Genomic DNA, 14,200 nt, shown 5'->3' with positions numbered 1-14,200 from the left:
GATTGACGGCTGTGTGAGAGACTCCTTGGCTCTGACTGGTTGTTTTTGTGATTCTTGCAAAGACCATTAGGAGCACTGCAAAGAGACAGAGGAGCGTGTTTTTTTTATTTACAGATTATCTTGTCTCATGCACTACTGTTATAGTGACGGTTGTAAAAAAAAACAAGATATATATATTTTTTTTTTTTTCATATTTGTCAAAAAACAAAACAAAAACGTAACTACCATAGCTAATAAGAACAATGTTTGGGTTGCAATTACAATGAATGCCCCCAGCTGGTGCTTATCCTTTCTATTTGGTAATATAGTAAATAATAGTGCAAATATAATATTTATATAAGTTACAAATTAAAACCTTCACACTTTATAATAAAGCAAAAAAGTCTGTAGTTAAACATATGAATCAGTTGCTAATGAAGAGATTTTGTTCCAGATCTTTATTTTATCTCAGCTCCTCTCACATATGTTTTAACAAAGACTCTCCACTCAACTGCAGCTCTTGATTGCCATCTACTGATACGTGCCCACTGTTACACCACACAGCTGATTTGCTTCTCACAGTCTTGTTTGAACACGACACAGTATTGCTTCATTGACACAACATACAGCAAAAACAGGAGACCAAAGAGGTGATTTTCAGTGATGTACAAAGTTTTATTATTGAAGAAGAAGAAGGTGCAGTTACATGATGGTGTCAAACAAAGAGCTACTGTGTCATGTAAAACCCTACAGGTCCTCTCTTTGGGTTGTAGAAAACATGCCAGCAGGTTTGTTTCTTCTTTTCTGAAAAAATATGGATTGTGTATCTTGTGTGAAGAGTCTCTACTAAATGATAGTTTCAGTGTCAATGCTAAAATGTTCAATTTGCTATGACTCGGGTTAGTTTTAATAAGACCTGTTCATGCTTCAGATGTCCCTATGAATCCCATGGTTTTAGCATGATCAGTGGCTAAGACTGTAACACAACAACTGCTCTCAGGCCACTTAACTTCCTATACAACACTTTAAAATGCACTTGCACTATGTTTATGAAATTTTCAGGATGAAAGTGTTGATTTGCTCACTTACAAAACAATGGTTTTTGGTGAAAAATAAGGCCATGTTAATATTGGTAAAGGATGGTTCTTGATTGCCTTGCTTGCTTTTTATTACATTTCCTCATTTAGTGCAGAACTGACAGCAGCAGAGTCTAAATGACTGACCTATGCAATGCAGGCTGAACACCATCTTCTCTAAGTATCTAGTCTCCCATGTGATTTATTGAGTCCATCTTCAACATTGCACGCTGTGTGATAACAATAAAAAACATATGAGCTAATGTCCATTTGAGCCCATATTGTTTCCATATGTGGCATTAAACATCTGCCTTTGTATTGAACGCGTACATAATTTGTGGACATATTTGCCCAGAAAAGAAGAGCCATTGAAATTAGCAAGCTCAGGCTGCATTTACATGATTGGAACTCAAGCAAAAGCCCCATAAAAAATGAACACATTATAGCTTGAAACCAGTCATGCATGCACATTTTCATGTTTTATTCACCCTTTTGTTTGTCTGTATAGAAGAGAAATGCTCGTGGAACTTTTCAGCTGACTTTCTGCCACTGTCGTCTGGTTTTGTAGCCTGCTTAACACAGTCTATAAATCAACCATTTAACATGCCATGCAGCAGGTTCACTGGTTTATTGGTGGGGAAGTATCTGCAACACTTTTGAGGGGAGTTCTTCTGTAGTATTCAGTAAACACCAGGCTGAATTAATGATGCTGAAAAGCAAGCACATTTTCTTTTTTTACTCTGCAAGAATCTAATTGATTATCATAGCTAAGGTTTTGGCATCATAACACCTCAAGTCATTCAAAGGTATAGAAGTTATCAAGACACTATACTATCCATGTGATAGGACTGAAACAATCTTGCATTACTAATTCCCACTAGGTTTTGAAAGTTAAAGTGGTCAGTGGAACAGAAAAAGTGCTGAAATGCACTCGCTATTCATAAAAGAAGTCAAGGTGATTTTCTCTTGTATGTTTCATACAAATCAATGTCAAGTATAAGTTCCAATGCAAAATGAAGTGTCATAAATCACACTATCACATATTTATACTCTCATGTACCTTTCATCATTAATAAATACAACAAAAATCCCAGGTTAAAGGGACAGTAAATCCATATTTACCCATAATGCTATTATTCAGATTGTTTTGGTGCAAGTTGCCGAGTGTTGGAGATATCGGCCTTAGAGATGCCTTCTCTCCAATATAATGTAACTAGATGGAACTTGACTTCTGGTGCTCAAAGAAACAAACATAAATAAATAAATGAATAAAATTGAAAAACTCAACAGCAATGTCTCTTTCCAGAAATCGGGACTCGGTTACTCAAGATAATCCACAGACCTTGTTGTGAGCAGTTTCATGTAGGAATTATTTTCTTTCAAACTACACCCACCAACTGTATCACAGTGCAGACGGAAGCATGCATCTACTGCTAACTCACGTAGCATCACTGAACTAGCTAACGTTACAGCTCAGCTGAGGAGGACGCCATTAATGTTTACATCTCACACTGCCATGACCACGAGACTCTCGTCCATGAGTAGATGCACACTTCCTTCTTGGTGGTGATATGGTTAGGCAGGTGTAGTTCTGCAAACAGGAAATAGTTCCTACATGAAAGGTCTGTGGATTATTTTCAGTAACCAGGGTCATGATCTCTGGAAAAGGCATTGGTTTTTTCATTTTTTTTCTTTTTCTTACTTTCTTTTTTTTTTCATTGGGGCTCAGAGCACCACAAGCCAAGTACCATCTAGTTCCATTATATTCAAGAGAAGGCAGACATCAGTACGGCTGAAATCTCCAACACTCAAGATTGATAAATAGCACTATGGGTAAGAGAAAAAATATGTATTTTTATTTATTTATTTATTTTTTATTTTGGCGTATACTGTCTCTTCAAAGAAATGCCCCTAAACATCTATTTTTCTGTTTAAACAAGATCTTAATGGATGCAATGCAACTGGTATTAAGCACTGCTTGTAAAGTGTTACATCACAAACAAAAAGTAACACCCCTTTGTTTTCATTAGGACATTTTCCATCTTCAGTAATAAACTGCTAATCATAACCATTCACTTAACCTAAAATAGTCTGTAATAACATCATCAGCAGCAACAGTCAGTCAGTTGGCTACAAGGTCTCATGATAGGTCTCCTGATGCCAATTGAAGCACCGATCTCTTTCACCACGAGCCTCTCTGACAGGCGGAGCAGTCCCTCCACGCCTACTTCAGTCCTGGCCATGCCCTGTCTCCCGATGCAACCTCTCCAGTGAAGGACAGAGGAGAGGGAGCGTAGAGGTCAGAGTCTGTGTCTGATTCTCCCTCTGCTATGAAGGGTCTGACCCTAGCACAGAGGGAATGTCCAGCTGCGGCCTCAGTCCCTGCTCCAGCAACCCCTCCTGAGCCTGTAAAGAAAGAAGGCCCAAAGAAGTCCTCCTTGGCCTGTGAGATGCTGAAGCCGCTAAAGGAGCGCTCCAGCTCCTCGTGGTCAACAGACGGGATGGATAGAGACGTGTCGCTCTCCACAGCGGTGGCATCCTGCTGACACCTCTGCCTCCTGTGGCGCCTCCTGCTCTGGGAGCTATCTCTGCCGCTGCCGCCCTGGCCAGAGGAGGATCGGTCGTGAACTGGAGCAGGTGGAGGCGGAAGGCGGAACAGGGTGGGCGAATGATCGCCGTTGCCACCGACCGGTGAAGGTGTGTTAGCCACACTGCTGTTCCAGGCAGGCTGGCTGAGTGGGTGCTGCAGCTGGTGCTGCCAGGAGGTAGAGGGACGACTGTGACTTCCAGAAGGAGTACCCACTGATCTCGCCACAGAGCGACCCAGTAAAGGATCTTTTTTTTCTAAAGACCCATCAGAGCACGGGACATCTGCAGCTGAGCATGTCTGAATCTCCTTTTCCTCCTTCACCTCTTCTTTACCCTCCTTCTCCTGCTTGCTCTCCTCCGGGCTGTGGTAAGGTGGGGCGGGATACGGCTCTTTGGAGTTGAAAAAGGCCTCTGTTTCCGAACGAGGGATGCCCATACGCTGCACATACACATTGACCAGGAAATCAAGTTTCCTGTCCATACAGACCACCTGCAGAAAGAAAGAATAACACAGTGTTGAAAAGGTGTTCCATCCCCAGATTAGCCTGCAAGATTTAGTGGCATTAAATGGAGAGGGTGGCAGATTGGCTGAATTAGCCATAGAGGTCTAACCCTCTGGACCTGATCATTTAATCCAGTAAAATTCAATGAATACAGCAGTTTCACGTTACAAATCAGTGTTTCTCCTATGTTGTTCAGCTTAACAGAGATGGGCCACTAGCCCAGCACTTGCTAATCTGTTCTCACCTTTTTTATCTGATAACTTAAGATCCAGATATTCAGCAGGTTTCTTTTTCCAGGAACTACATTATCAGCAGAAGTCTCTTCTTCTCAAAAACAAATGATTTAAACCGGTAAAAACACTGAATAACACAGGATCATGTTAAAAAAAAATTATGCTTTTCTGTACTGCTTGTTACGAAGGGGCTGCTAAATATGATGGCCAATGCAAAAACAACGCAAATGGCCCTATCTAAAGTCAGAGTTTGGTTTGTCTGTTCTGGGCCACTGTAGAAACAACATGGCAGACTAAGTGGGAGAGGACCCACTCCGTTTGTACATATAAACAGAATAAAAACACAACACACACAAGTTATTTTTTGTGATTGGTGATTTGGTGATTATGCACTTGAAAAAAACATATTATATTCCATTTCTGCCCAGATATTCCCTTGAATCCTACAGTGGACTATTGATCACCAGAAAGATGTAAACATGAATTACAAACAGTCCAGTGACTGGCTTCAGCATTAACTGTCTCGTGCTACTTTTACATAGCTGGAGGAAACATTCATACCTGCTTCTCCACTTTGACCAGACGTCCCATCATGCTCGGGTCATCTGCAACCTCCCCTTCAGCTTTAGGACCTTTACCAACTATCTGGTCAACTCTAGCATTTGAGAAAAGTAAAATCTAAGATTAAAAAACACTCTGCTCTGCCACATGTGATTAAACTTAAGAAGTTTATGATGACATAATGTAAACTACTGTTACATGGAAACTGGGTAAAGAAAGCATTAATGTTGGAGATACTCATCAAGCTAGAAATATGTTGTGGATGAATGAATGACGGCCTAACACTTGAGCATTTCATGAGAAACTATTGATTTCAGGTGGATGGTGTGGATGCATGCATTATAAGATCAGTCTTAAATGGGACAAGGTGTGAATAGTGGGGACATTTTGTCTAAGGGCCAAAATGCATCACTTGGCATGCTTCTGTTGTGCTTCATGCTTCATTTCCATTGCATCCTGCTGGGGGAGCTCTCCTTCTGTCTCTCCAATATGAGAGCAAGCATCTAGCACTGTCAAACCCCTGTTGGGTGAGGCCACATGACACGGCTCATTAACATTCAGTGAGAAAAGCAGCGGGATGTCTCGCTTTTTCTTCTTCTTTTGCCTTTTCCTGACAGCAGCTGATATAATGTGACATACGAGGCAAACATCCCTGAGACATGAGACAACATCCTCAAAATGTTAAACGCAAAGCAGTTTATCAAACCCTTTTCTTGATTCTATTTAACATAAAATGTTTAACATTGCTTTAACTCGGTCATCTAGCTTAATGAGACAGGTCAAGTGGCTTGAACTCAAAAGGGGTTCTGTCAATCAAAATAATGAGGTAGCATATGACTGCTTCAATATTTGGACTATAAGGAGCATAATGCTGGTAACACGGTCATTCTAAAGGTGCAGTCTATTAACCTAACCTAGGACCTTCAGTAGACTTCTTATGGCGAGGTGTTGATGGGGGAGGGGGCCCCACAATCATATCTATCCTGGCAAGGCACACAGAGACGATATGAGGGCAATGCAAAATGAAGCAACGTGGGAATCACATCAGCTATGGAGAACAAGTTTCAATATATTCCACACACACAAGACATACGGTATGTCTGGCTTGCTTCGTGGATGAGGAGTGCATGTATTTCACTGTTGGAATATATTTATTCTACATGTTAGACCTTAAGGGGATCAAAATGTGAGGAGCTCATAAGACAATGTGAATTATACATCAATGTTAAATCTAAAATGAATTTGTGACGCATTCAAAGCTGAGGGAGTGAATCATATTTGAATATACAAATGTTAAAGAGATAAAACTGAGATCTGAATGCAACACATGTCGTTGGACAAATGAAACAGGCAAATCAATGACTTGTGTGTCATAACATGTGTGTATCCGGCACAAACATATTATTGAATCACATCTCTGTTATCATACTAAATTAAAACAGATTATTGAACTCTGGAAATGCTTCCATGTGTCCTCTATCCATCCTGACATTCACATTTAGGCTCACAGTGAAAGTGACAGTCAGACAGGTTATTGGCACTGAAACAACCTGGAAGTGAGTCTGGGTCAGATTAAAACTTTAATATACTGTATAGAGAACGTTCACTTGCCTGGACTGCAGGTTCTTAATGCGAGACAGCATGTCCAGGTGACCTGCAGAGTACTGCTCAATCACATCCATGACATCATAAGGCCGCAAGCTCTCTTTGAACCTCCGCTTTGACACCAGAAACTTCATGATGCTGAGAGAGGACACATTATTTTCTCATGAGAAACACAGAGACACAAGCAGGCCTTTTTTCTTTCAGTTGACAGAAGAAAATGTTGGCACTGTTACGCAAACTATGGATACGTTACATTTGTACATTTCATACATATACTGACATTTCTAAAGTGAGCACAATTTCAGTCCAACAAACAACAAAGCTGGTATTTTTTAGCGACCCTTGGTTGTATTTCCAGCCAAGGATAGTGCCACAAAAAGTGGTTGTTTTGACTGAAGCATCACTGCATTTCCAAATGGGAAAGTGCTACCAAAACTGAGGTATTTTAAGCCAAAACATGATCTTTTTCTAACCATAATCAAATGTTTTTTGTGCCTAAATCTAAACACATTAACTACAGTGTTGTTGAAATGTAAAGAAAGGTAAAGTTTCAACAAATCTGCTACATGATAACGTAGCCTACAAATGCAAAATAACTGTGGTTTGCATAAATGTTCAATGCCAACATTTATCCTAGGGATTGGGTTGTGCATAGCATAAATTCTGACTTTATGAAATTTCACAAGTGTTGCTAAAAACAATAAACTAAAACAGCTAATTTGATCTCAGCCAACTTTTTTTTTAAAATTCTAATCCGTGCTTTTCCTGCTGTGACATGTCTTTAGTTTAAAATGCCTATTATGATCATTTGACACAGTAGATGTTGAAAACTGTTTTCCTTCTGATATGGTGATTCTTTATAACCTGAGATATAGTGGTATTTTAAATGGGTTTTTGTAGACAAATATAATCTTAGATCAAGGCCCTCTTGTTAGCTTTAACCAGAGCTTTTGACTGCATCACACTTGACATCACATGACCTGGATATGGAACTTTGGTAAGGCCATAACAGGTGGTCATATACACCACTGGCAAAGACTGTTAGATGTGATTGAATGCTCCGGAAAAATCTACTTAAATACCAGTAAATTATTTTTGCTAAAGTACTATGTCTAAGGTCAAGAATTAACCCTCATGCTCAGTTTTCATAATTTTCGTCATCCTTTCTGTTGGTTATACCCCTAAACTCACCACAGTGATTGCTGAGATCTGAAACCATAACAACAAATTCAAACAGGGCAAGAAAACACGAGCATCAAAGCAATCACGCAGGTTCTAAACAAGTCGACAGTTAAGCCAGATTAGATCCAACCCCTTTATTTAAACCAAAAGTGAATGTTCCTGAATTCTCACTAATAATCCAGAGTCAAAGCTGAACCACAAAGTTGGTCTGTTGGTCACAACAAAGTGTTTTAACAATACATTTGCTGATCACCTTTATTTTCTCTCCCAGGTATGTTAACCTAACCTGACTAACCTGGACATTTAAATCTGTCTGATTGTGTGACTTTGTGTGTGATTAATTTGTAAAGGGGAAACTTTTGTAATTTCAACCTGGACCCTTTCTCCTCATGTTTTTGTGTCTAAGTGACTGGCTGGAACAACAACTTTTGAAACTGGTCCATTATTGAGAGAGAGTGCTGCAGATGGCAGCCGCAAAGGCTGCAATGTAATTACTAGAGGCATCAATTTACGGCCATCAAAAATTGTTGTTTTTGCCACTGACATACTCAGTTTGTCATTATAAATGTCTGACAACATTATGGAAAGGACCTGACAGACAAACTTTTCGTTTGATCTGGTCTGTTTGTTATTTTCTCCCTCCAAGAACTCACAAGACTTGTAAAACACAATAACAAACGGACTGGATTAAATTAAAGGTAAAGAAAAACTTTTCATTTCTCTGTAGGGTCCTGTCCATAATGTTGTCAGACACATATAAGAACAATCTGAGCCTGTCAGTGACAAAAACAAGCACTTTTAGTGGACGTACATTGATACCACAGTGGTTACACTGCAGCATGTTTTGCTGCAGCTGTCTGCAGCACTGTCACTCAATACTGGACTCATTTCAAAAAAAGTTTGCTCATTAGTCACTTAAAATGGGAAAATAGGTTTCAAGTTGAATAAATACTGACGTTTCTCTTGAACTATAATGTCATTATTACTGATGAATGTTGGCTAAAACTAAAGAAGAAAACTTATCTGTAAAATTTAACACTATCATGGCTAGTAAAACACTACTGATGAGCACAAAGTAAAGAAGAAGTCATGAACACAAATCATAATTGACACTGGGCATTAAAGCAAGTCCTTACCAGATTGCCCTTATTGTAACCCTCAAGCCTGGTGGTAATTCTTGAGTGAGAAACTCACAGTGGCAGCTCTTATCATCACCAATTTCCTCTCCTGGGAGGCTCGCCTCTACAGAGCAAAGACAAGGACAATCTTAAAGAATATTTCATCTGCTTCTACACGTCCAGCGACCACAGCAGAAGCAAAGCAGGGCTGTTGCTTTTAGCTTTCAATAAAGGTGCAAAATTCAATTACCAAGTTGGTTTCAAGCCAGTTAGCCAGTTTGTGAGCGTAGTGAGCGGCCTTTGTGGAACAACAGAAAAAAGGACTTGGTGCAGAATTGAAGGATAGTGCTGATGGGATAAAGCTTTACTGAAACCTTTAATGACAAGTACTCTCTTCCCACCACCAATTACAGTCTAAATTAGCATTGTAATCTATGGATTTTGAAATGTATTGCATACAGGCAAAGGTGTCAAGGCCTAATCACAGTTTATCTTAAATTAGATGAGGTTCTGGTAGGGAAAGTGAGGTCTCTTCATGCAACATAAAGCAGGGCTTTTCGGCATTTTGTCTCTGGGTCAATTTTGGATTATCTTGGCACCACTTGACTTGAACCCATGATTAACTTAGCCTACCACCACTGTAAATAAGTACTATGATAACCATCTGTATGGAGTTCTCAGAACCCTAATAAATACATGCTAGTATCATGCTTCAGTCCTCAGTCATCGCTGGGGGGAATAATATAAGAAACAAAAAAACAAAATTAAAAGGGTTCATGTCAAGTGAACAAATCTCAGCAGATTTCAACATGCAGGATTCTCAGACTAGTGACTTTTCTTTCGATTATTTCCCACATAAAAGCCAACCAACAAAATATCCCAATGTCTTACTTATTAAACCTTCAATTGCTGCAAAGAGAGAGAGAGGAGAGACATGGAGAAAGATTTGTTATGGATTCTAGCAGGATGACAATGGCAGACAAATCAATTCCAAACATGGGAACTTGTGGAGTCCACTGAATGATTTCTGGTTCATGTTTGAAAGGACTGGTCTCTCTTCTCTTACATTTACACCTACCAAACTGCATATATTATAAATCTTAATATAACATGTATGGTAAAAACTATACAGCAATATACATTACAGAGTATATCACAGTCTAAATTGAAGACATGTCATGATGACTTGTCTAACCTGGAGAACTCTTCAGTCCAGTGTCTTCATCCTGCATTTCAATCAGCACTTTAACATGCCATGAAGCGGAAGAAGAAAAACAGCTAATGAGAATTGGTTCAAATTGGTTCAAACAAAAAGGCAAAGAAATGGTGAAGGAGAGAAGTATATTTGTTGATAGTGACACAGTGGCCTGGATGACATATGGATGCAGCTGGGCTGTCTAGCAGCAAATGATGGCTGGACACCAACATCCAAAACCAACAGACCTAAAAGGTTGAAATGTTCCTCCCTGGGTCTGTTTGAAATGGCATACTGACATGCTATGCATACTAAGTGTGACATAAAATTGAGTATGTAGTGCTTTCATACTGCATTGTATGTGGATTTTGTGTACACAAGAAAGGCACGGGTGTATACTGGCTTAGCAAGAATTTCTAAGTATGAAACATAAGCTTACTGGACATACTCAAAGACCCTAAAACGCATTGCAGATCCTCAGACTATTCAATGGCGGACTGTGAGGCATACAGTTAAAATAAATAACCGCTGGATAAAATGATCACGAATGATGGCGAGTGATCGGGTACAGTCAAGAGAAAACAATGCAGGAGCTCACATATATAATGTACTTTCTGAATTATTTATTATTTTCATTTGCCATCATATAATACTGGAAAAATTTTGAGTTGAATGGAAGAGGTAACGTGTACGGAGTCCCTAAAGTTCCAAAAGGTGACTTACCTTGTGCATACAAGATAATCATTTTTAATCTTGTGAGCACAAGTTCATTATATTGTGGGTACAAGTTAAATGTTCTTGTGGGAACAAGTTAATTATCTGTCTGCAAAAGTTATTTATGTTGTGGAAACAAGGTAATTATCTGGTGGGAACAAGTTAATTATCTTGTGGGAACAAGTTAATTATCTGTCTGCAAAAGTTATTTATGTTGTGGAAACAAGGTAATTATCTGGTGGGAACAAGTTCATTATCTTGTGGGAACAAGTTATTTATGTTGAGGAAACAAATTAATTATCTTGTGGATATAAGTTAATTATCTGATGGAAACAACTTTATTGTTTTGTGGGAGAAAGTTATTTATGTTGTGGGAACAAGTTAATTTTCTTGTGGGAACAAGTTCATTATCTTGTAAATACAAGTTAATTATCATGTGGGAACAAGTTCATTATCTTGTGGGAACAAGTTAATTATCTTGTGGGAACAAGTTATTTATGTTGTGGAAACAAGGTAATTATCTTGTGGGAGCAAGTTCATTATCTGTGCGCACAAGTTATTATCTTGTGGAAACAAGTTCATTATTTTGTGGGAACAAGTTCATTATTTTGTGGGAACAGGTTAATTATCTTCCAGGAACAAGTAAATTATCTTGTGGGAGCAAGCTGTTGTTTTGTGGGAGCAAGTTCATTATCTTGTGGGAATGAGTTATTTATGTTGTGGAAATAAGGTATTTATCTTGTGGGAACAAGGTCATTATCTTGTGGATACAAGTTCCATTTGTGAAAAACAATTTTTACTCAGCTGTAGCACAGACTGTTAACATCATGATCGATAAAGTTATGTGATACAGACAAGACATACTGCATGAGTGTACTTCCTTGTGAACAGGTTGTCAGTCATAGCAAAGCCAATTGTTAATATAGTATGCAGTATGCTGTGCATACTGTTTGAGTATGTAATATGCAGTGCCTAAGTATGTGATTTCAAACGCAACCCCTGTCTGTATGTTTAAATACATGAAGGAGAAACTTTACAGCAACATTACCTGCATGACAGTTTCTGCACAGTCTGCACAATGACTGCATCTTAAAGAGGCTCGATTGTAATTAATTAAGAGCCCTTAACTCCTCCCTCTAAAAACACACAGCTGATGACATTTTGGCCTTGAGCTGGCATGGAGCCACACACAGCCACACAAAGCTCTGTGATGTAAATCCGTCCACATCAACTAAATTCATTACTGTGGAAAGATCCAGCGTCAACAGTTTGAACACAAGTCAAGTAAGCTACGGTTTATGGTTTTTGATAATTAACAGTAGCTTGTGATCTCATCACCAATAGATTAAATTACACAAAAAGCGTTACTAAAGGGTAGATTTGACTTCATGTCTCCACTAAAATTAGATGAATATGTTAGTTTTCTAAAATACTGGACACCGTGCATTTTCCTTTTATGAAGGCTTGTTGTGTGCACTGCAAAATATATTAGAGACCTCTTGTTCACCACAGTTGTGTGAAATTTTAATCTTCATTTTAAACATCGTAAAGGAGCTCAGTTTCTCAACAATGTAACACGAAGCAGCTGATATTGGCTTAAAGAAACAGCTTGAACTTTTGGAGATTGCTGGGATGTTAGATGAAAAGATTGACAGTCAAGTCTCTTTCTACAGCCAAGAATCACAAAACACAATTTTGCTTGAAAGGGCCCTTACGATCTGTACAGCATCCCACATCCTCCGTTCTTAAATGCTCCCCCTCTCATGATGAATATAGAGTTGAAGCAGAAGGTATAGACAAGTTAGACAAGTTGTGGTTTCACAAAGGGGATTATGTTCTAGAACTGCATGCTGCTCTTTTTATTTTCCAATTAAAACAAACAAGATATATTTAGTGAGCTTTACAGGTGTCATAGATCTTAGATGTTTGGAGCCAGAAGTGACCATATTTAATTTATACTTACAAGAGGGTGGAGTAGAGGAGCAAGGCGCGGGGGCCACGGCCCAAATTGTGTATAACGTTAAGCCTTAGTAACATTTAAATGGGTGAGTTATGTAAAAATGTACTCCCTGCACAGCTGTCATGAAGGGAAAAAATTCGCTTTCAAGACCAAAACCGTTTTGTAACCGCTGTGAAGTTGGGCATTTTGACGTGGGGGTCTATGGGAAATGACTCGTTCTTGTAGCCAGCTTTAAGTGGCCATTAGAGGAACTGCAGTTTTTGGCACTTTGGCGTTGGCTTCATTTTTCAGCCCCAGACGTTGCCACTTGGTGCTGGTGGGTGGATTTTGCTACATTTGGACAGAGACAGTTGTTTACTACCGCCCCCATTCTTGATGCTAAGCTAAGCTAACTATCTCCGTCATCTTTTTGGGAGCGTTGTTCACAGGGTCCCTTGTTCGCCAGCTCAGTATCCTCTTAATATGATACATTAAGACCATTCATTCCAATATGTTCAAAATGTGTTTCTTGGGTCAACATTCAGCCACAGCTAAGCTAACCCATAGATTTGACACTCCTTAAAATCTACGCCCTCAAATTTGTGGGCAAGACAGTTTTCTTGATTTTAGACCTTGATATCTGCAAAATGGCTGAACAGATTTTAACCATTCAATTTGAACTGTGCAGATAGACATTACCAGTCTGAGACAATGATAGTTTATATAAAGAAACATATGTAAATCTTTTAAATCACTAGGAAGACAGATGTAAAGTGTGTGTTATAGGATAAGAATATCGAGCTGGGGAACAAAGCACCTTTGTAACATAAGGGTGACCGCCTTCTTTTAACCATTCAGATATTGATCTTCTCATCTAACTCTCAGCGTGAAGGCGAATAAGCCAATTTCCCAAAATGTCGAGCTATTTCCTGAAACAGCTGCAAACTATTTAAAGTGTTTTGTGAAGGTTTAAATGCTGTTTCAGAGACTTTCCACTTTAACATGAAAACAATTATGGAGGGAATATATAATCTATTTTGCTATGAATAATCATCTATTTGCTATTCCTAAAACAAAAGTAGTCGTAGTGGTACTATGCTTCAAGACTCCATATGTGTCAAACCCTGGTCCATACTCTAAGACTCATTATTCTCTACTGTGTGGATCTCCCTCACCCTCTGAGTTTTGGCGTGAGGTGCTGCCCCGGACCCTGAAGGCGGTCTTTGGCCCTCGGTTCTTCTCAGTGAAGCTCCAGCTCTTGGCGACTTTGCTGGGACTCGCCTCGGCCCCATCATCTGCCCCTGGAGACTGAGCTTTCCCCTTGGCCACCGGGGCCTTGGAAGGACTGGGGAACACCTTGTCCTTTAGGCTGGCCTTTCGACTACAGAGAGCAGGTAATGAGAAGGGAAATGTAACCAGTTTAACAGTTTGTTTTTACAACATCATTAAATCAAAGTGCACAAATATCTGTAACTAAATGTCTTTATCCTACTGCTTTGTTGCTTT

The 14,200-nt window shown here is 39.3% G+C and overlaps 1 protein-coding gene across 1 annotated transcript; it reads right to left on the bottom strand.

Annotated features, from left to right (window-relative positions):
* Positions 1-680: 680 nt before the first annotated feature.
* On the bottom strand, positions 681-14,104 carry LOC126402136 (potassium voltage-gated channel subfamily KQT member 2-like; the record flags this gene model as incomplete). Its single annotated transcript, XM_050063846.1, has 6 exons — positions 681-4,134; positions 4,942-5,035; positions 6,553-6,684; positions 8,865-8,970; positions 9,738-9,755; positions 13,870-14,104. Coding segments are annotated over 6 exons (1,440 nt in total), but the record flags the coding sequence as incomplete, so codon positions are not given.
* Positions 14,105-14,200: the final 96 nt, after the last annotated feature.

This window comes from Epinephelus moara, chromosome 16 (assembly GCF_006386435.1).
Source record: "Epinephelus moara isolate mb chromosome 16, YSFRI_EMoa_1.0, whole genome shotgun sequence".
Taxonomy (NCBI): domain Eukaryota; kingdom Metazoa; phylum Chordata; class Actinopteri; order Perciformes; family Serranidae; genus Epinephelus; species Epinephelus moara.
The sequence above is the reverse complement of the archived record's forward strand: the minus strand, read 5'-3'. Positions and strand labels throughout refer to the sequence as shown.